At 47.9% G+C, this 22,510-nt stretch overlaps 1 protein-coding gene and 1 long non-coding RNA gene across 4 annotated transcripts in view; both read left to right on the top strand.

The window, feature by feature from the left end:
- TSKU (tsukushi, small leucine rich proteoglycan) overlaps positions 1-21,876 on the top strand; it is a 33,993-nt gene extending 12,117 nt beyond the window's left edge. For all 3 annotated transcript variants that reach the window (XM_083499873.1, XM_083499874.1, XM_083499875.1), the window contains exon 2: positions 20,685-21,876. In XM_083499873.1, coding sequence (XP_083355999.1) covers positions 20,694-21,755 — 1,062 coding nt within the window. In that variant the 5' untranslated portion in view covers positions 20,685-20,693 and the 3' untranslated portion in view covers positions 21,756-21,876. The remainder of the gene's footprint in view (positions 1-20,684) is intronic.
- The window catches only part of LOC310705448, a 91,351-nt gene continuing 76,920 nt past the window's right edge, over positions 8,080-22,510 (top strand). Inside the window, exon 1 of the long non-coding RNA XR_014525293.1 lies at positions 8,080-8,166. This is a non-coding gene — a long non-coding RNA (uncharacterized lncRNA). The remainder of the gene's footprint in view (positions 8,167-22,510) is intronic.

The raw sequence follows: 22,510 nt of genomic DNA, 5'->3' as shown, positions 1-22,510 counted from the left end.
CATTGTTATGTGCGAGGGGAAAGAAATCTCTTTCTCTGCACCATAATTTTATACGCTCCCTGTCATGGTTCCCCCATCTTACCCTCATTTCCCCCAACTTAAAAAGGGAGAATTGCACCTTGATCATTTTTGGATAGCCATTTCTGAACTTTTTCCAGCTCTGCCATTTCCATCTGACACCATCTGAACTTTTTCGAGTCTTCCAAGTGTGGTTGCACAAGGTGATTTCTGTTAGCGGTTTTTTGCTATTGCAATCAAAGCGGCTTGCGAAGGAGAAAAGGAAAGGGAAAGAAAACCAAATTTAAACGTCAAATAGCACTTTAAAATGATAGAAAGCACGACAGTGGCAGTCTTCTCTCTTTGGCGATCACTCATAGCCGAATAAGATTGTCTTCCATGAACACGGTTTTAACAGTGAGTCCGTAAGTGGCTGTGGAGGCCAATTCTGGATCCACACGTCCTTCCACAGTGGGGACAGAGGTTTCTGTCCAGGAGTTGATCACGGTGAGGGTTTGCCGAGCGTGCCTTCCTCCTAGCATGTTTCTCCCTTGCGTCCTGAGTTTGAGCATCTTCAAAACCCGTGGCACCTTTGGTAAAGGCTGTTCTCCAACTGGAGCGTTCGCAGGCCAGTGTTTCCCAGTTGTCAGTGTTTATAATGCATTTTTTTAGATTTGCCTTGAGAGAGTCTTTAAACCTCTGTTGTTGACCACCAGCCTTACGCTTTCCATTTTTAAGTTCTGAATAGAGTAGTTGCTTTGGAAGACGATAATCAGGCATCCACACAACATGACCAGTCCAACAAAGTTGATCTTGAAGAATCATTGCTTCAACACTGGTGATCTTTGCTTCTTTCAGTACACTGGCATTAGTTCACCTGCCTTCCCAGGTGATGTGTAAAAATTTTCGGAGATACGATTGATGGAATCTTTCAAGGAGTTGGAGATGGTGTTTATAAGTGGCAAACCCAGAAGTGTTTCGCTGCTCGCACATGCGCAGAAGTGCTAAACCGCACCATGCACATGCACAGAAGCAGTGCTCCGGTTGCGAAAACTTCGGGATACGGGCGGACCTCCGGAACGGATCCCGTTCAAAACCGGAGGTACCACTGTACGTACTTAATTCGTTCTGGAGGTCCATTCTTAACCTGAAACTGTTCTTAACCTGAAGCACCACTTTAGCTAATGGGGCCTCCTGCTGTCGCCGCTGCATAATTTCTGTTCTCATCCTGAAGCAAAGTTCTGAACCCAAGGTAATATTTCTGGGTTAGCGGAATCTGTAACCTGAAGCGCACGTAACCTGAAGCGTATGTAACCCGAGGTACCACTGTACTTCCCTTGATCTGGATGAGGATTCGCGAACCAGCCTCTGGAGAACTCGGAAAGCGTGTCATTAAAAAAGTGACCTGCGTTTTATTTAAAAGGTGCATCGGCGAGAGGCAACAGTGCTTCCTAACGCCAGCTACTGGAAACCTCAGGAGGAGGAGAGACTGCTTTTGTGATTGAATCCTCCTTGCAGGTTTGCTGCAGTCATCTGCTTGGCCAGGAATAGGACAGGAGGCTGGAGTAGATGAGCCGTTGACCCCATCCATCTGCAGACCTCTTCTTCTCCTGAACTCCTGAATTCCATCTCTCTTCCACGCCACTGAACGCAAGCAGCTTTTCCATGAGGCGTGGGACTTTTCCCACTCTCCCTTAGCTGGTTCCTCCACTGGCCCTCCTGTGGAAGGAGGAGGAGGAGGCAGCGTTTGTGCAAAGGAGGGGCCTGCGCACACTTTTTTGAAGACAAGTATTCCTTTTACATTTGTCTTCGCAGTTTCTTGAGAGTTTCAAGCCAAGCGAGGCAGGACACACAGAGAGAAGGCCGGCCGTGTGTCACTTTTTGGCTGGTTCTTTCTCTCAGTCAATTCCTCACCAATTTTATATATATATATAGTTTTTTAACATATTTAACAATGAAGTTCAAACTCGTTTATGAGAAAATACAAAACACGATTGTACAGAAAAAGGAAAGAGAAAAAAGAACAGAGAAAGAGATCCATTATCACATTATTTTGTGCCAGATTTTGGATGAAGTACAGTGGTACCTCGGGTTACATATGCTTCAGGTTACATACGCTTCAGGTTACATACGCCGCTAACCCAGAAATAGTACCTCGGGTTAAGAACTTTGCTTCAGGATGAGAACAGAAATCGTTCTCTGGTGGCGCGGCAGCAGCAGGAGGCCCCATTAGCTAAAGTGGTGCTTCAGGTTAAGAACGGACCTCCGAACGGACGAATTAAGTACTTAACCCGAGGTACCACTGCATAATGATTTTGGAGCACCAAGACTTATATTTTTTGCAGGGGGGGGCGGTTTGCAGAGGGACAGATACCCCAAAGCGGGTAGGCACGGATATAAGATCGGAAACGTGAAATTCAGACTGCAGTGAGGCCCTCTGACAATCCGAGCCTTGCGACGTGCTTACTCAGAAGTAAGTTCCGCTCGGCAAAGTGAGGTTCCCTTCCTGCTTCGTCTGCTTACAGCCAAGGCTTGATATTTGACTTACCTCTGTGGTTTTGCTATGTAGCTGCTCTGCAAGAGTGCCTGCCTGGCAGAATTTGGCTCAGCAGGCTATTTGAAATAATCCTTCGTTTGGGACTAAAATAGATGTGTGCACGGCTTGAAATGCAGGCCAGGGTCTGCCCTTCCCTGTCGATAAACTTTAATGAGTCCCGCAGAGACAAAAGTTGCTGTTTCTCCGGTGGCATATAGTCATACACTGGGCAGTACGGTATAGTGGATAGAGCAGCCTCCCTCTGCCCCGGCAACCTGGTGTCCTCTAAAGGTTTTGAATCATACTCTCAGCCACAGCCAGGATGCAGTGTTAGAAATTAGCTGGGCGCGTTTTGCTACTGGCACAGGTCCAAATGCAGAGATTCCTGGGCACCAGGTTTGACCCCAGTTTATAAACCCCTCGGCTTTAGTTCATGGTTAATATCATTTCCATTTCCACTGAGAGTGTCTCTCCTTGCACACCAGACAAGTGAATTGTTGTAAGAGCAAGTTGCAGTCAAGCAAGGTACATCTGTACAGTGGTACCTCGGGTTAAGTACTTAATTCATTCCGGAGGTCCGTTCTTAACCTGAAACTGTACTTAACCTGAAGCACCACTTTGGCTAATGGGGCCTCCTGCTGCCGCCGCGCCACTGCTGCAAGATTTCTGTTCTCATCCTGAAGCAAAGTTCTTAACCTGAGGTACTATTTCTGGGTTAGTGGAGTCTGTAACCTGAAGTGTATGCAACCCAAGGTACCACTGTACCTTGGTTGATGAACACCTTGCGAGTTGAATGTTTTGGCTCCCAAACGCCGCAAACCCAGAAGCGACTGTTCCAGTTTTCGAATGTTCTTTTGGAAGCTGAACGTCCGGTGGGGCTTCCGATTGGCTGCAGGAGCTTCCTGCAGCCAATTGGAAACTGGGCTTTGGTTTCCGAATGTTTTGGAAGTCAACCAGACTTCCGGAACGGATTCTGTCCAACTTCCAAGGTACGACTGCAGTTGAGATCATAGAATTGTAGCATGGGGGGGGACACCCCTGAGTTAATCCAACCCCCCTGGTGAAAAGACATTCTGCTGTGGCGACTGCAACCTAGATTTCATGTGCCATCGGGCACCTAGCTTGCATATCTGAGTTTCTAACACCTCCAGCATGCAATACCTAGGATTGATGGGAGTTGTAGTCCAAAACATCTACCAGGCCTCAGGTTGGGGGAGATTGGGCTATAGTGTTGAATTCATAACTCATTCAAGGATTGAGCTTGGATCTGGGCTCTTGAAGTGGCCACATTCCTCCTGAATCTCCTTGGCCAATATCTTGGGGAGCCGATTTCCCCAGTAAATTGGAGTAAAAAGGTAAAGGGACCCCTGACCATTAGGTCCAGTTGTGGCTGACTCTGGGGTTGCGGCGCTCATCTCACTTTATTGGCCAAGGGGAGCCGGCGTACAGCTTGTGGCCAGCATGACTGGTGAACCAGAGCAGCGCACGGAAACGCCGTTTACCTTCCCACCAGAGCAGTACCTATTGATCTACTTGCACATTGACGTGCTTTCGAACTGCTAGGTTGGCAGGAGCAGGGACTGAGCAACGGGAGCTCACCCCATCGCGGGGATTCGAACCGCCGACCTTCTAATCGGCAAGTCCTAGGCTCTGTGGTTTAACCCACAGCTCCACCCGCGTCCCTTCAAAATTAGAGTATTCAAGTATTAAAGCCTGTTGCCTTCTTCCCAAAGCCCGGGAAGCTTCCCAGCTTAGAGAGGGAGACGTGATGCTCATGCTTGTGATGTCAGGATGTCCCAGCGTTGGCCCCGCCCCGCCCCCGCCAATCACCCTCGCAAGCTGGCGCCTCTGCCCTTACAAAAAAATTCACCGCATGCCACTGATCACAAGCTCATTTGTGCAAGACCCATGCAGGTGCTGGGGAACATTTGCAAGGGGCGATGTTCAAGGCAGCCATGCAATTGTCCTGTCGTACGTTGTTTCCAATGTTTCGGCACAGAGACACACTCCCTTGTGTGCATCAGCCCCCCCAAGCCCCTCGTGGCACCACAATAGTCCTTTTGTCTTTTTGAGACGGTGGACCAACGCTTCTGGAATCCTGCCCAGACACCGGCTGGCTTGTTCCACTTCCTTGCCTTGGCAGGTGGTAGCTGTAGGAATCTTTCCCGCAGGTTGGCACCTAGCCTGTGGTCAGCCAGCCGTGCTCAGGGCAGGCAGTTCAGCTTTGGGCACGGACAGGCTCTGGAACGATGTCTATGGGCTGAAGGCATCAGTGTCAGATTGGTTTGCAAAGCGGCACAGCAGATCCCCAATGGGGACACCTCGCAGCTGCAGGAATCTCACCCGTAGATCTTGCAGCATCTGAAACGGCCGTTTGGAAACCCTGCCCTCGGAACCGTTGAGGCTTCTCAACGGTTCCTCGTCGTTAAGATCGCTTGCGGTAAGCAAGCGTCCCTGCAAGCTTGCCGGTTCTTAGCAATGCCCTGTGGTGCAACAGCCACAGGCGAGGGCTTGAGCACATCTCAAGGCGTTCTAGCCCAGTGTTGCGGCCTGGTTGGAAGCAGTGGTGTAGCGTGGGTTGCCAGAGCCCATGGCTGCACAGAAGGGTTGGGTGGAAGGTAAATGGTTGGAATACACACATAATGCAGGCATGGCCAAACTTGCCCTCCAGCTGTTTGGGGACTACAATTCCCATCATCCCATACCCACTGGTCCTGTTAGCTAGGGATGATGGGAGTTGTAGTCCCAAAACATCTGGAGAGCCAAGTTTGGCCATGCCTGGCCTAATGGCATCCATGTCACCCAGGAGATCTCAGTCACAGAGATAAGAAAAGTTGTTCTGTTGTCTGGAGAGGTCATTTGCTTGTTTGCATGGAGAAGACGTTTTCTGTGGATGCATGCAGCTATATTGAGGCAGCACCAGGTGTTGAAATTTTGCATCCCTTTCAATTTTGTGCCCGGAGCAACCACCCCCTTGGACCCCATGCTACACCACTGGTTGGACGCAGAAGAATGGTGGGAGGAACCAGCTGGGGGACCCCCAAGGGAAGAAGGTTCATTGGCCAGAGAGTGATGGTGGGACAACGATGAGAGGTCAGAGGGAGAAGACTGGGGGTGTCGGAAGCTGCGGAGGCCACAGGGTTTAGTGAGCAGGGAGAGTCTGTGGCAGAGAGAAGGCCAGAATCGGAGGCAGAAGCAGAGGCTGGAGAGGAAGGAGGCCAAGAGACGGGTCAGGCTGGTGAAGAGTCACAGGTGTCTCCCTCTCCTGCTGCAACAAGCTCCCCTCCTCGCTTGTCTTCCAGAACCAGAAGAGGCATAAAAAGGGCGGAGGAGAGGTTGGCTGCATGCAGGCGCAGTCTCCGATTGCTTGGGGGGGGGGGACCCTGGAGAGGGAGAGGACTTAGCTGGCTGTGGGAAAGTGGGGACGTTCAGTCTCAGCAACTGATGTATCGGGCAAGACCCACCTGCGATGAGATTCTTGTGCTCATTCGGCCTGACACTCCTTTGCCAATTGTGTTTTTGCTAATAAAGACTTGACTCTTGTTGCATGGTGTGATTTACTGCTGGGAGGAGTAAATCCACTGTTGAACAGGTCCTCCCCTCTGAACATTCTTCCTAATTCAGTGGTACCTCAGGTTAAGTACTTAATTCATTCCGGAGGTCCGTACTTAACCTGAAACTGTTCTTTCCCTGAAGCACCACTTTAGCTAATGGGGCCTCCAGAGCACAATTTCTGTTCTCATCCTGAAACAATGTTCTTAACCTGAAGCACTATTTCTGGGTTAGCGGAGTGTGTAACCTGAAGCGTATGTAACCCGAGGTACCACTGTATTTAGTCAGAATCCTTGTCACCTGAATCCATTGGTTCAGATCCTGCCCTCTGGAGAAACAGAAAGCAAGCTTTCTCCATCTTCCATGGGGAGAGCACTTCCCATATTTCAAGATGGCTCTCGTATCAGTTTCCTTTTCTCTGGGCTAAACCTGCCCGGCAGTCCCAGCCTGCGCTCCAAATAAACAAAAACCGCATCCCAGAAATAGAGACGTTTCCTCAGTTTAATTAACCTGATTAATCGGTTAGAGCCGTGCGTAAATTGCAAAGCAGACTCCTGATTGTCCCTGAGGCCAGCTTATTTTATCTTGGAACATTTTGTCTCTGCTGCGATGCCATGCCCCTCCTATCAGGAACTGGGAGGCTGCAGGAGCTGCTTGAATGATCTGGAGAAGTTGATGGAGTGCCGTCTTTCTATCCCGCTCCTGTGATCTGGGAGACCTGGGTTCAAATCTCCACTCGGCCAGGAACTTACCGTATTTTTCGACCCATAGGACGCACCGGCCCATAGGACGCATCAAGCTTTTTGGGGGGAAAATAAAGGGGAAAAAATTTATTTGCCCCCCAGGCGCTTGTGGGGCCGGCAGCGGGGAGAAGCGCTCTTCTCCCCGCCGCCCGTCTTGAGATCAGGTCCGGGGACAGCGGGGAGACGCGCTGCGCCTCCCAGCTGTCCCCGGAGCTTGTGGGGCAGGCAGCGGGGAGAAGCATTCTTCTCCCCGCCGCCCGCCTTCAGATCAGGTCCGGGGACAGCGGGGAGACGCGCTGCGCCTCCCCACTGTCCCCGGAGCTAGTGGGGCTGGCGGCGGGGTCTCCCCGCCGTCAGCCTCCAAACCACTTTGGGAGACAGCGGGATGGCGGCGTTCCGCCTCCCTCTGTCCCCCGACCTTGTGGGGCTGGCGCTGGGGCTCTCCTGAAGCCTGGAGAGCGAGAGGGGTCGGTGCGCACCGATCCCTCTCGCTCTCCAGGCTTCAGCGAAAGCCTGCATTCGCCCCATAGGATGCACACACATTTCCCCTTCATTTTTGGAGGGGAAAAGGTGCGTCCTATAGGGCGGAAAATACGGTAGTTGGGTAACCTTGGGCCAACCACTCACTCTCAGCCTAGCCTACCTCAGAGGGTTGTTTTCAGGAGAGAATGGAGAGGGGAGAACCACATAAGAGCTCCTTGGAGGAAAGATGGGAGATAAATTCCTAATTTAAGCACATAGGAAAAGCCTTGCTGGTTCTGGCCAATGGGAGCCCATCTAGTTCAACATCCTGTTTTCTCCATGGCCAGCCAGATCACCACAGCAGACCCTCTTCCCTCCTGCAGTTTCCAGCAACCTGATCAAAGGATCAGGTGATGGGGAATGACCTTCTGTGGCTCTGACCCTGAAGGGCAGCTGCCAGCCAGAGTACAGCGTGCTGAGCTAGACGGACCAAACTTGAGGAAGGCATTGCACAAATTCATGGGAGATAAGGGCTATTGATGGATACTATCCACGGGGGAGAGGCTCTGCTTCCACCACCAGAGGTGGGACACCAGAGCCTGATCCAGCAACCTATTCTTTCATTGTTAAGTGTATATTCTCTCTCTCTTAATTCATTCATTTACAACAAGTAAACAAATTGCATGATTTAAATCACATCATTATTATTGACTTCCCTTCTCCCTCCTTCCATGGCTCATTATAATTTTCCCCTTTCTGCTGCATATTCAAAGTACAGTGGTACCTCGGGTTACATACGCTTCAGGTTACAGACTCCGCTAACCCAGAAATAGTGCTTCAGGTTAAGAACTTTGCTTCAGGATGAGAACAGAAATCGTGAGGCGGCAGTGGGAGGCCCCATTAGCTGAAGTGGTCTTCAGGTTAAGAACAGTTTCAGGTTAAGAACGGACCTCCGGAACGAATTAAGTACTTAACCTGAGGTACCACTGTACTCCTTTTTCTTTCTGTTTCACCATCTTACCTTATTTTATTCCCCCGCCACCCCCGCTCCAATTACAGTGGTACCTCAGGTTACATACGCTTCAGGTTACAGACTCCGCTAACCCAGAAATATTACTTAGAGTTAAGAACTTTGCTTCAGGATGAGGACAGAAATCGTGTGGCGGCAGCGGGAGGCCCCATTAGCTAAAGTGGTGCTTCAGCTTAAGAACAGTTTCAGGTTAAGAACGGACCTCCAGAACGAATTAAGTTCTTAACCCGAGGAACCATTGTAGTCTGATCCTGCTAATGTTTCTAGTCGTTTACAATGATTTTTCAAATATTCCACCCATTTCTCCTATTCTTTCTTAAAAACTTCCTTCTCCTGGTCTTGAATTCTACTCGTTAATTCAGCCATTTCAGCATACAGTGGTACCTCAGGTTACGTACTTAATTCGTTCTGGAGGTGTGTTCTTAACCTGAAACTGTTCTTAACCTGAAACACCACTTTAACTAATGGGGTCTCTAGCTGCTGCCGGAGCACGATTTCTGTTCTCATCCTGAAGCAAAGTTCTTAACCCGAGGTACTATTTCTGGGTTAGCGGAGTCTGTAACCTGAAGTGTCAGTAACCTGAAGCGTCTGTAACCCAAAGTACCACTGTATTCTGTCCATTTCATCTGCCAATCCTCCTTCGCTGGAACTGCTCCTTCCTTCCACTTCTAACTGGAGATTCCCCGGCCCTTTCTGGGTGCAAATAAAACCTCTCAAACCCACATCTTAGCTGTGATCCCTCTCCCAGTTGAGGCCAGAGTACCGTTGGCTTGTGCAATAGCGAGTTGGCTGCGGTTGAAGCTGCCCTTCCCCTTTTCTGTGCCTGCTGAGGACGTCTGACAGACCCATCGCCTCTTCCAACTGCTTTGTGTGTTGCAACATAACGTTCACAAGTCTGCCAAGGGCTGTGGGGAGATGAGGCACTTTGGCTAAGGGCTTGTGGCATTGTGGTGTTCAACCCAAGCTCTTCATCCTCCTCCTGTCTGGCGGCGAGGCTGCCTCAAACTGGCGGCTTTCTAAGATTTTCCTTCCCCTTCTAGGGTTTATTTTCTTGGAACTTGACAGCAAAAGGTCCTGGCTGGCGCAATCTGGGAGATGGGAGTTTAGAGGAGTGGGGCAAGTTGGCATTTGCAGGTATATCGTACAAACTACTGTTTATAGCAGGGATAGGCAAGCTAAGGCCCATGGGCTGGATCCGGCCCAATTGCCTTCTCAATCCAGCCCGCGGACAGTCTGGGAATCAGCGTGTTTTTACATGAGTAGAATGTATGCTTTTATTTAAAATGCATCTCTGGGTTATTTGTGGGGCATAGGAATTCATTCATTTTTTTCGTTCATTAGCTAAAGTAGTACCTCAGGTTAAGAACAGTTTCAGGTTAAGAACGGACCTCCGGAACAAATTAAGTTCTTAACCCGAGGTACCACTGTATTCCGGGTGTGGTCTGACCAAGGCAGAATAGTGCGATACTAATACAGTGGATGTATGGAAGTAGTGCTTCAGGTTAAGAACTTTGCTTCAGGATGAGAACAGAAATCATGCTCTGGCGGCGCGGCAGCAGTGGGAGGCCCCATTAGCTAAAGTGCTGCTTTAGGTTAAGAACAGTTTCAGGTTAAGAACGGACCTCCGGGACGAATTAAGTTCCTAACCTGAGGTACCACTGTACAGGGAACCAGGCAAAGGGCCTTCTCGGTGGTGGCGCCCACCCTGTGGAACGCCCTCCCACCAGATGTCAAAGAGATAAACAACTACCTGACATTTAGAAGACATCTGAAGGCTGTTTTTAATGTGTGACATTTTAATGTATTTTTAATCTTTGTTGGAAGCCACCCAGAGTAGCTGGGGAAGCCCAGCCAGATGGGCGAGGTACAAATAAATAATTATTATTATTATTATTATTATTATTATTATTATTATTATTATTATTATTTATTTAATTAATTTACCTGGGCATTACATTCCAAGGAGTTTAAGCAAAATTGCGTATATTGGGGGCACCATTGAAAAAGCCCACAAACAGGACAGCCGCTCCCTCCAAACCTTTTTGCTCACAGTCCCAACTCTCCACGAGCCGCAAGGGCAGTGTTAGAAAGCGCACCTTAAACCCTAGGTTATTGTTGCCGCAACAGAATTCCTAGGCGCCTTTTTTAAAATCGGTGAGGTTTATTTTTTATTCATTTCGTTTTGATTCCACTTTATATTTTAAAGAAAAAAGAATCTCTGTTTTAAAAATATTTTTATTAGGAATTTCAACAAAACATTTTATCAAAAAATATATCATCCTTAATCCCCCCCATTTCCCCCCTCCCCATAAAGTAACCTCCCCTCCCCCCCCCCAGACTTCCCTCAGCTCCTCTCTCTGGTTTATCAACAAATGTTATTCTCTGCATGTTGCAAAGTTGTATAGATCCTTAATTTGTCTGACTAGCTGTTGTCAATAAAAAGTTTGTGGTTGTTTATTCAAAACCTGCCAAGGAGTCCAGTTCATTGTGTTGTTTCTTAAGTACTTTGAAAAGGGTTCCCATTCATCTTTGAAGTCCCAGTTGTCGCATAGTTTGTGTGTCAGTTTTGCCAATTCTGCGTAGTCCATCAGTTTCTCTTGCCATAGTTCGTTAGTCGGGATTTCCTCGTTCTTCCATCCTTGCGCTATTAAGACTCTTGCCGCTGTTGTCGCATACATGAAGATATTTTTCGCTTTCCTTGGCAGGTCTTTTCCTACAATCCCTAACAGAATCTCTTAAGTGTTGTGCAAAACATTAAAACAGAAAAGGAGGGGGACAGGGGGGAATGCAATGAATAAGATGTACCTGCTCCAGAAAACTGGAGGGGCCAGGCAAATTGAGAGGTCCATCGTTCATCTGGCCCCCGGAGATGTCCATGTGGTCACAATTTGAACCCGTGCCAGTAGCAAAACGTGCCCGGCTAATTTCTACCCCTGTGCAAGGGCTCCTGGGATTGAACTCACAAAGGCCCGCGGGATTGCTAGATGACCTTTTTGGGCTATTTTTGCCATTTTTGTGGCGATTCGTGCAAAAGTCCCGCGGAGAATTGAGTCAAACCAAAAGCCCCACCCGCCTGGTGGGATATCAAGAGTCAGTGTGGTGTAGTGGTTAGAGTGTTGGACTAGGACCTTGGGAAACCAGGGTTCGAATCACCACTCAGCTATGAAGTTCACTATATGACCCTGGACCAATCACTTTATCTCTTAGCCTAACCTACTTCACAGGGGGATAAAATGAGGGAGAACTGTGTGGGAAAGGTGGGATACGAATGCAATTAATAATAGTACTAATAATATTGTTTGAACCTGAGAGCCTGCTCTCCCTTTTAAGGTTCTTGTAAAAATATTTCGGCTCCTAACAAACCTGAATTTCAGCTCCCAACAGACCTGAATTTCAGCTCCTAACAAACTGAAGTCTCAAGCAGTGGGTGGTCTTTTTTTGTTCTTTACCTCCTGTTTATAAGACGAAACCTGTCATGAAGAGGTGCCAGGTCTGCAGGTTTAATCCCTTTCCGCTGTCTTCAGGACGTTTTCACCCTGCTGCGACCTAAGTGCTTTCTCTAGACCTGCAAGTGTGTTAGAGAGAAGCTGGGTTTTGTATGTCTTTCTCTCCCCCCTCCTTTTCCCGCCACTGAGTTCCTCTCAATGCGCTCAGAGCCAAAACTTGCAATCAGCTTTTTTTTTTTTCTTTTCATTTGGGGAGTTTAAATAAAAGGCACTGCGTACTGTGATAGGAATTTTGAGGTCTTAGATATATGGTAATGTTCATAAGCATACCAACCAAGCACGTACATAGATCAGTACAGGAAGACCGACCTGGAACCATTTTGATTCCCAAACTGACCAAATGTTTTCTCTGCAAGGTCAAAGTGGGAAACCTCCCCATTGTCTCTTTCCTCACAAATCCTGTCTTAAGGGCACATTTCAGATATGAATGGGGTGTGAGCCTGTGACCTGGCCCAGGAACTAAGTATTTATCATTACAAAAGACTGGCCAGGCTCCCCAGGCAATCCAATCAAGTAACCTGCCAGACAGGAGATATAAACAACAACAGGAGAAACAATATTCAAATTTCTGTTTTAAGACCGCATTTTCTGTGATGTAGGTATGATGTATCTGACGGATGGTCTTAGGATACACCCCTTCTGTGATGTATATATGATGTTTCTGGGGGTGGTTTTGATCTACAGGGTGGCAATTTCAAAAGTCTTTATAAGTCCTTGCGCACCTTTTTTCTGAGTGCTCTTCCTCTCCTGTGGGTGAGGGGAGCACCCTGTTGCAACAGATCAATAAAGATCAAGCTTACTCGCTGCTTTGCTTCTCAATATTCTCTGGTTGGCCTCTGTTATTCTCTCCTACCAATAGGGAACCTACGTAAGGACTCTATATGGGCTCTGCGATACCCCATAAGGGAAAAGGGCAGATTTTTGTTTACAACAGTGCGATGGGGCGAGGTTCAGGTAGGAAAATGATTTTTTGGGTGGGTGGGAAAGCCAATCAGACACAAGCACAGGCAATGCCTGTGTCCCGTTCTGGGTCACTGTCGGATGGAGGAGGGAATGTTTTTGTGTCTTCCACAGTGCGGGGGGGGGGGGGGATGAAAACCATGTGTTAGCTTTTGCAAGATATGTACAAAAGCCCCTTTACAAATGATTTTTTGGTCGGTGGACCCGGAACCAAGAGGGCTAGGTTGCCAACACGGTGCCCTCCAAAAGGTTGTATAAATCTGGAAGTGGAGGAAATAAATCGGAGGCACTGAGGTCCAGTGCTGAGGGCCTTCTGGCTGTTCCCTCGCTGCGCGAAGTGAGGTTACAGGGAACCAGGCAGAGGGCCTTCTCGGTGGTGGCACCCGCCCTGTGGAATGCCCTCCCACCAGATGTCAAAGAGAAAAACAACTACAGTGGTACCTCGGGTTAAGAACGTAATTTGTTCCAGAGGTCCGTTCTTAACCTGAAACTGCTCTTAACCTGAGGTACCACTTTAGCTAATGGGGCTAACAGAATGGGATTTCTGTTCTCATCCTGAAGCAAAGTTCTTAACCCGAGGTACTATTTCTGGGTTAGCGGAGTCTGTAACCTGAAGCGTCTGTAACCCCAGGTACCACTGTACCAGACTTTTAGAAAACATCTGAAGGCAGCCCTCTTTAGGGAAGCTTTTAATGTTGAATAGATTATTGTATTTTAATACAGCGGTACTGCGGGTTACAGACGCTTCAGGTTACAGACACTTCAGGTTACGGACTCCGCTATCCCAGAAATAGTACCTGGGGTTAAGAAGTTTGCTTCAGGATGAGAACAGAAATTGCGCAGATGGCGACAGCAGGAGGCCCCATTAGCTAAAGTGTTGCTTCAGGTTAAGAACAGTTTCAGGTTAAGAACGGACCTCCGGAACGAATTTTATTTTAATTTTTTAATTAAGTTTATTTTAATTATTATTTATTAAATTTGTATACTGCCCTTCAGCCATAGAGTGGTGCCTCGCAAGACGAAATTAATTCGTTCCGCGAGTTTTGTCGTCTTGCGATTTTTTTCGTCTTGCGAAGCACGGTGTCGGGAAAGTTTTGGAAAAGCTTCAAAAATCACCAAAGTCTTTAAAAACCTCAAAAAAGGCTACCACACCGCGTTCTATGAGTTGCTCCTCGAAGTCAAGTCGCAACTGTATTAACGGTGTTAAGAAAAAGGAAACAAACTTGCAAGACATTTCCGTCTTGCGAAGCAAGCCCATAGGGAAAATCGTCTTGCGAAGCAACTCAAAAAACCAAAAATCCTTTCGTCTTGCGAGTTTTTTGTCTTGCGAGGCATTCGTCTTGCGAGGTACCACTGTATATTTTTTTAAACAGCAACACACAAAATACATGATAAAGATAGGAACAAAAACACACCAATAACTCCCTTCTCCCACAAAAACATCATGGGTTGGGCACAAAAAAATCCTGCGTTGTGGGGGATTGGACGAGATGACGCCTGTGGTCTGTTCCAACTCTACAGTTCTATGATTCTGGGATTTTAAAGGGTATCGGAAGTTAATTAGCCAAAGGGTTGGTTGAAGGGGAACTTGAGTTTGTCAGCTTGTAGACAGGGATGTGCTCCTGTTCTAGCTGCTCTGGGAACCTTTTGAAAAAATGTGTTTATTCTTTAAATTCTTTTAAAAATGTATTCTTTACATTTCCCCTGAACACCCCCCCAAAAAAATACAAACTTACCTTTCCATGCATGCACCACGACTTCTGCAACATGTTCTATTCAGTGATTCAGAAGTTAGTACAGTGGTACCTTGGGTTACATACGCTTCAGGTTACAGACTCCCCTAACCCAGAAATAGTACCTCAGGTTAAGAACTTTGTTTCAGGATAAGAACAAAAATCGAGCTCTGGCAGCGTGGCGGCAGCAGGAGGCCTCATTAGCTAAAGTGGTGCTTCAGGTTAAGAACAGTTTCAGGTTAAGAACGGATCTCCGGAACGAATTAAGTTCTTAACCTGAGGTACCACTGTATAAACCTTCAGGACTCGTCTTGGGGATGGGTTTTTGTTTTGGGGGGTTTTTTTTGGAGAATTTGCCTGAGATTTCTTTGTTTTTCCTCTTCCCTCCCTAACCCTTTCCCCTTGTGTGTCGTGCGTTTCAGATTGCAAGCCTGCAGGCGGGGGGACGTCTGGTCTGAATTGATTCTACTCGAGCCGCAATGGGGGGCCTTTTTGAAGCGCAGGGTAGAAACTCTCTAAATAAGTGAAGTTTTGTAGCTGCAGGGACTCGTTCAAGAGGAAGCAGGGATGCCACCCATTTTGGGGGCTAAAAAGCAGGCATCTGGGGTTAATTAAGGGCTGAGCATGAATTTTTTCTTCCTCTCTTGGCGGCTGAGTCTGTGTTTGCTTTTGGTCGGCTTATTTGTCTTCATAGCTTTCTATTTGTTTTCTTGGAGGGATAAAACCACTCCTCTCTCCCCCCCCCCCCAAAAAAAAAGAAGAGCAGGCAAACTCAGGAGAACCGTAAATCGCCCTGAATAATGTTCAGACAGTGAAGGAGATCATTTAGGGCCTGTTTGCCTGGAAAGGGTCGGAAATCTATTCTGAACACAGGACTGCTGAGCTCAGGGGTGTCAGCAGGCAGGTCAGGATGAGATTCACTGAGCTGAGCTTGGATCCTGACAAGACAGAAGTACTGTTTCTGGGGGACAGTGGTCAGGCAGGTGTGGGGGACTCCCCAATCCTGAATGGGGCAACTGTGCCCCTGAATGACCGGGTGCAGAGCCTGGAGTTCATTTTGGGCTCACAGCTGTCCATGGAGGCACAGGTCAGTTCTGTGTCCAGGGCAGGTGTCTACTAGCTCCATCTGGTACGCAGGATGAGACCCTCCCTGCCCGCAGACTGTCTCGCCAGACTGCTCTAGTTATCTCCCGCTTGGACTACTGCAATGCGCTCTACGTGGGGCTACCTTTGAAGGTGACCCGGAAACTACAACTAATCCAGAATGCGACAGTTAGACTGGTGACTGGGAGCGGCTGCCGGGACCATATAACACCGGTCCTGAAAGACCGACATTGGATCCCAGTATGTTTCCGAGCACAATTCAAAGTGTTGGTGCTGACCTTTCAAGCCCTAAACAGCCTCGGCCCAGTATACCTGAAGGAGCGTCTCCACCCCCATTGTTCAGCCCGGACACTGAGGTCCAGCTCCGAGGGCCTTCTGGTGGTTCCCTCCCTGCGAGAAGTGAGGTTACAGGGAACCAGGCAGAGGGCCTTCTCGGTGGTGGCACCCGCCCTGTGGAACGCCCTCCCATCAGATGTAAAGGAAATAAACAACTAGCTGACTTCTAGAAGACATCTGAAGGCAGCCCTGTTTAGGGAAGCTTTTAATGTTTGATGCATTGTTGTTCTTTAGTCGTTTAGTCGTGTCCGACTCTTCGTGACCCCCTGGACCAGAGCACGCCAGGCATGCATTACTGTACAGTGGTGCCTCGCAAGACGAAAAGATTCCGTTCTGTGATTCTCTTCGTCTAGCGGTTTTTTCGTCTTGCGAAGCAAGCCCATTGATGGATTAGCGGATTAGCGCTATTAGCGGCTTGCGGGGCACTACTGATATTCTTGCGGGGCACTACTGTATTTTAATACAGTCATACCTCGGGTTGAAGTAGCTTCGGGATAAGCATTTTCGGTTTGCGCTCCGCGGTGACCCGGAAGTAACGGAGCACGTTACTTCTGGGTTTCACCGCTCACGCATGCGCAGACGCTCAAAATGACGTCATGCACGGAAGCGGCAAATCGCGACCTGCGCGGATGCGGGTTGTGTTCTCTTCAGGATGCGAACTGGGCTCCGTTCGCATCCAGAGGTACCACTGTATTTTGTTGGAAGTCGCCCAGAGTGGCTGGGGAAGCCCAGCCAGATGGATGGGGTATATATTATTATTATTATTATTATTATTATTATTATTATTATTATTATTATATATATATTACCTATGTAAGAGGCTCGTTTATAAGTATATTTTGGGAATGTTCTTATGTTTCATTCTTTCTGCATGCCCCGTGATCATATTATAAAGTAGCTGTGATCTGTGTTATAAATCAAACCCTGCTAGGGGCTGCCTCTTTTTGATTTCTAGTGTATTTCTTATCAATAAGAAATTCAGTGCAGTGTGAACAAAGTGTGGCCTGGGGTGTGTGTGTGTGTGTGTGTGTAGTTTGAGAACCACTGCCCAGGCATATCACTGCTTTGAACGCTCACGGCTTCCCCCAAGGAATGCTGGGAACTGTAGTTTGCTAAAAGGGTGCAGAGAGTTGTTAGGAGACCCCTACATCCACTCACAGAGCTACAATTTCCAGAGCGGTTTACCAGTCAGTCCTTCTTCCTCTGGGATAGCTCAGTTGGTAGAGCATGAGACCTCTGGGTTGCGGGTTCGAGCGCTGCGTTGGGCAAAGCCCGCATTGCAGGTGGTTGGTCTAGATCAAGGGTCAGCAAACTTTTTCAGCAGGGGGAGGGTCCACTGTCCCTCAGTCCTTGTGGGGGGCGGGACTATTTTCTTGGGGGGTGGGGGGGAAATGAACGAATTCCTATGCCCCACAAATAACCTAGAGATGCATTTTAAATAAAAGCACATGTTCTACTCATGTAAAAACACCAGGCAGGACCCACAAATAACCCAGAGATGCAGTTTAATAAAAGGACACATACTCCCGGTATGCCCCACGGAGAGCCTCAAGGTCCATAAATAGCAACACCCTAGAGGTCCCGGGCCCTAAGGAAGTCAGATTAGCCTCAACCAGAGGCAGGGCCTTTTCAACACTGGCCCTGGCTTGGTGGAACGCTCTGTCTCATGAGACCAGGGCCCTGCAGGATCTGATTTCTTTCCGCAGGGCCTGTAAGACAGAGTTGGCCTTTGGCTCGGAGCCAATTTGATTCCCTCCCCCTCTTTCTTTTTCCTTTCTCCTCCTGTGATGAGGCTGCATTTTAATATTTTAATGTTTCAATATTTTAATCTTGTTTTTAAGTTGTATTCATTCAACTTGTTTTTATTATTGTTTGTTAGCCGCCCTGAGTCCCGCCTTGGCTGGGGAGGGCGGAGTATAAATAAAAATTATTATTATTATTATTATTATTATTACTCATGTAAAAACACGCTGATACCCGGACCGTCCACGGGCCGGATTTAGAAGGCGATTGGGCCAGATCTGCCCCCCAGGCCTTAGTTTGCCTACCCATGGACTAGATGGTCATAGAATCATAGAGTTGGAAGAGACCACAAGGGCCATTGAGTCCAACCCCCTGCCAAGCAGGAAACACCATCAGAGCACTCCTGACATATGGTTGTCAAGCCTCTGCTTAAAGACCTCCAAAGTAGGAGACTCCACCACACTCCTTGGCAGCAAATTCCACTGTCAAACAGCTCTTACTGTCAGGAAGTTCTTCCTAATGTTTAGGTGGAAACATTCTTCCTAATGTTCTTCCTAATGTTTAGGTGGAAACATGTCCTCTGGTCCCTTCCGACTCTACAATTCTGATTCTCCACCCTCATCACTTATTAGCTTTTATGGTTGAGCATGATATTTGGCAAGCAGCTTCTTGCTACTCTCCTTGAGGCTTCAGCTTAAAACAGCTAAACGTCTGCGTCCGTCCGTCTCCCCCCCCCCTTTTTTTTTTTTAACATGACCTGCGTCGGAAAAACAAGAGCGGCAGCAAATCTGTGTGTAACTAGCTGTGGAGTCTTGACTTAAATGCAGGTGGACAGATTAATCAGTGCTTTTGGCGGGGGGAGAGAAACCCAACAACCCAGGAGTCTATTAAAACTTGACAAACAGCAGGTACGGTTTTGGGGGGACGTTTTTTAGAAGGGGGATGCTTTAAAGGGCTGGCAAAGCGAGGCTATTAAAACAACATCACTCGAGGTTTGATTTATTTCCTACAGCTTTATTCACTGCTGGGCTGCTGTCTCTCTCTCTTTCCTGTTTAAAAATAGAAGGCCCTAATGATCGTTCCTTTCCTCCCGAGGCTGTGGAATTTATCTCTATTGTCTGCCGTCATTTTCAAATAGCTCTCTCTCCCCCCCTGCCTTCCCTCGATCTCTTTTTTCCTTCCGCTAAACTTTTCCACCTCTGTAAATTCACACTGGGGTCCGACTGCTTCGGTTTTTGAGATCAATCAGGCCAGCTCCAAAGTTTATGGCTGTTAATGGCGCTTGCCAGGGGTATAAACTGCCTTTCCTCACCTCTCCCAGAGAAAAGAAGAGAGCGCTGCGTGGCTATTAGGAAGTATTGACCCCGTTGGGTTCAATTATTTGAAACGGGGAGTGCCATTTGTTTAAGAAAAAAGGGAGAGGAGCCTGATTTTATTGTCAAGCATGCAGAAATGGCATATTTCAAAGTTCAATAGGCTTTAAAAATCCATCCACTCTCATCAGGGAGCCCACAGGGGAAATGTGCCCATTATGGTCACCGCTTTCAGAGAAACAAAAACTTTGGCATAGAACCGTAGATTTGGAAGGGGTTCCGAGGGTCATCTAGTCCAACCCCCTACTGTTAAGTTGTGGGTGAACATATCAGACACAGCGATTCTTCAAACAGCTCTTCTTTATTCAGAGGCCAGAACAGAACTGAACTGAAGGGTTCAGCCAGCCTGCTTATATAGAGCTCCAGTACAACGTTACTGTAACAACTTTCTAAAACTATCCAATCACTGAACGTCACTTTCAATCCCTTATTTGCATAACTATCTACAGTACATAACACCTACAATGCAGGAATGTTTGGCCCACAACCCTGAGATTAAGAGTGAGTCTCATGCTTTGCTGACTGAGCTATCCCAGCTGAATCACTGTGGTAAGAGCATGAGACTCTTAATTTCAGGGTTGTGGGGTGGAAAACCATGGCAAACGGCACTTATGCCAATTCTGAGATTTGTTTCAGAAACTTGGAGGAAGTTGAATCCAGATGGCAGCTTGAGATGAACTCAGGAGAGAGGCACCCGACCAAACAAGCAGAACCAGGGCAAAGATGCAACCAGCCCTGTTTGCAAAGCTTGTTTGAATAAAGGAGTGTATCACGGCGCGAGCGCACGTATTTTCTCAGTGCGTGACACCAGCGCATAGGAGCGTGCTAGACTTTGGCAAGAAGGGCACACGCCAAATTAATATTCCACCTTTCCCCCAGAACTGGGACTCAAGGTGGCTCACGGAAATTAAAACGCCAACCCCGATAAAATGCAGAAAGCTAAAAACGTATAAAAGATAATAGTTGAAAAAAGTTCGATCAACACAACTGGCACTACTATTGCGCCACATAATTCCCGTTCCGCGTTTGTAGGAACTCGTTAACTTTGGAGCTACCTGCCTATTGAGATCAATCACGCGCTTTCACTGTACTCTTTTCGGTGCCTACCAGAATTTTTTTTTGCTTTGACAAGCCTACTCAGATGCATAGGAAGTTGAAGGTAATATTAGTCGGTTTTAGTATTTTAACTTTTGTATGTTTTAAGTCGGGTTGTGAATTTTTCTCGTTTTTATTCTATCTTTGAGGGTGGTGGTTGTTTACAATCAATCAAGCGGTGTATAGATCTCATGAAATAGATAAAAAACTACTTAAACAATTGGAACAAAAAGCAGATTTTGCCAGAAAATGCAGGTGGTGGTTGCCTGGGCACTCAGGTGAAAATTATGGCAAGCAGTGGATATGTGGGAATCCGGACAAAGTCTGGAAACCAAACGCCATCTAGAAACCAGATCACTTCATTTTCAACTTCCAAATCAGGGTAATTTTGTAAGGACCACCCCTGCTTTTGAATATTCTTCTCGGAACTATCCATCTCGCTAATTGTATCTGCTTCACGCTGCCGCTATTTGGTGACTCCTCCTGACGTTCCACTTGTGTTTCCTCTTTGCAGATTCCAGCAATGCCTTTCTTAATCTGGTTCAACCTGCTGCTGCTCTCCCCGAACATTGGCGCTTCGAAGACTTGCTTCCCAGGGTGCCACTGTGAAGTGGAGAGCTTCGGTCTCTTCGACAGCTTCAGCCTAACCAAGGTGGACTGCAGTGGGATCGGGCCCCACATCGTGCCTGTCCCCATTCCTCTGGACACGACCTACTTGGATTTATCGTCAAACAACCTGGACTCCATCAACGAGTCCATGTTGACCGGCCCCGGATATACCACGCTGGTTAGCTTGGACTTGAGCTACAATACGATCTCCAGGATCTTTCCCACCACTTTCTCCAGACTCCGCTATCTGGAATCTTTGGATCTGAGTCACAACTCTTTGGTGGCCCTTCCAGACGAATGCTTCTCGGGATCGCCTTTGGGGGATGTCGACCTCAGCAACAACTTCATCCTGGACATCACCACCAACATCTTTGCATCCAAAGGTCAAGGGAAGCCCATCAACGTGGACCTCTCAAACAACTTGATCAGCCTCGTTTCGAGACACCAGGGCAAAGCCATTCCCAACATCCAGAGCTTGAACCTGTCTGGAAACAGGTTGAAGAGGATCCCCGACCTTCAAGGAATCCCTCTCCGGTTCCTCAACCTTGACGGGAACCCAGTGGTGTCCATTGAGAAAGGGGCATTTCAGGGGCTGAAAGATTTGATCCACTTGTCTCTCAGTGGGATTCCCGACCTGGCGGAGATTTCACCGTACGCCTTCCAAGACCTGCCAGCTCTCCAAGCGCTCGATTTGTCCAACAACCCCAACGTCAAATCCTTGAACGCGGAGGTTTTCTACAGCCTCAATTTTTTGCAGGAGCTCAACCTGTCTGGCACAGGGGTGGCAAACTCTGTATCCAAAACGATGCTGAAATTTCTGCCTTCCATTAAAAGCATCACCCTTGGGAAGGATGTAAAGTGCATTAAGACGATCCGGGAAAGCCAGTACCACAGACAGACCGGGCTGACCAAGAAAGAGATTCTAAGTTGTCACGACAGCCATGGGTCAGTAGCAGCAGCGCCCTATGCTTTGTGACAAGGGTCAAGGAGATTGTGTGGATGCCTGGACTTCAATAAGCCTCAAATGTGCCTTCTGTAAAAACTGTTAATTTATATATTTTGTATAATTCAATACTTGATTACAATGATTGATTGGAGACACAGGTTGTGGTGCGTGAGTTAATTTGATTTCTTCTTCCATCTCCCAAATATCTCCCCTTATTAAGCCTGGCAATATCCCTAACTAGGAACGATGGGAAAGACACACGTCCTCCAGTGGTTGCCTAGATCTACAGGTCTTAGAGGACCACATGCTGAACATGAGTCAACAGAGTGACACAGCAGCCAAAAAAGCTAATGGTATTCTAGGCTGCATCCACAGACGTCTAGTGTCCAGGTCAGGGGAAGTAATAACACTGCTCTATCCTGCCTTAGGGATGCGGGTGGCGCTGTGGGTTAAACCACAGAGCCTAGGACTTGCCGATCAGAAGGTCGGCAGTTTGAATCCCCATGACGGGGTGAGCTCCTGTTGCTCGGTCCCTGCTCCTGCCAACCTAGCAGTTCGAAAGCACGTCAAAGAGCAAGTAGATAAATAGGTACCACTCTGGCGGGAAGGTAAATGGTGTTTCCGTGCGCTGCTCTGGTTTGCCAGAAGTGGCTTAGTCATGCTGGCCATATGACCCGGAAGCTGTACACCGGCTCCCTCGGCCAGTAAAGCGAGATGAACGCCGCAACCCCAGAGATGTTCGCAACTGGACCTAACGGTTAGGGGTTCCTTTACCTTTTTAAGGA

Source organism: Podarcis liolepis (genome assembly GCF_965112155.1).
Source record: "Podarcis liolepis genome assembly, chromosome: 4".
NCBI lineage: Eukaryota > Metazoa > Chordata > Lepidosauria > Squamata > Lacertidae > Podarcis > Podarcis liolepis.
This window is presented reverse-complemented; position numbering and strand designations above follow the sequence as displayed.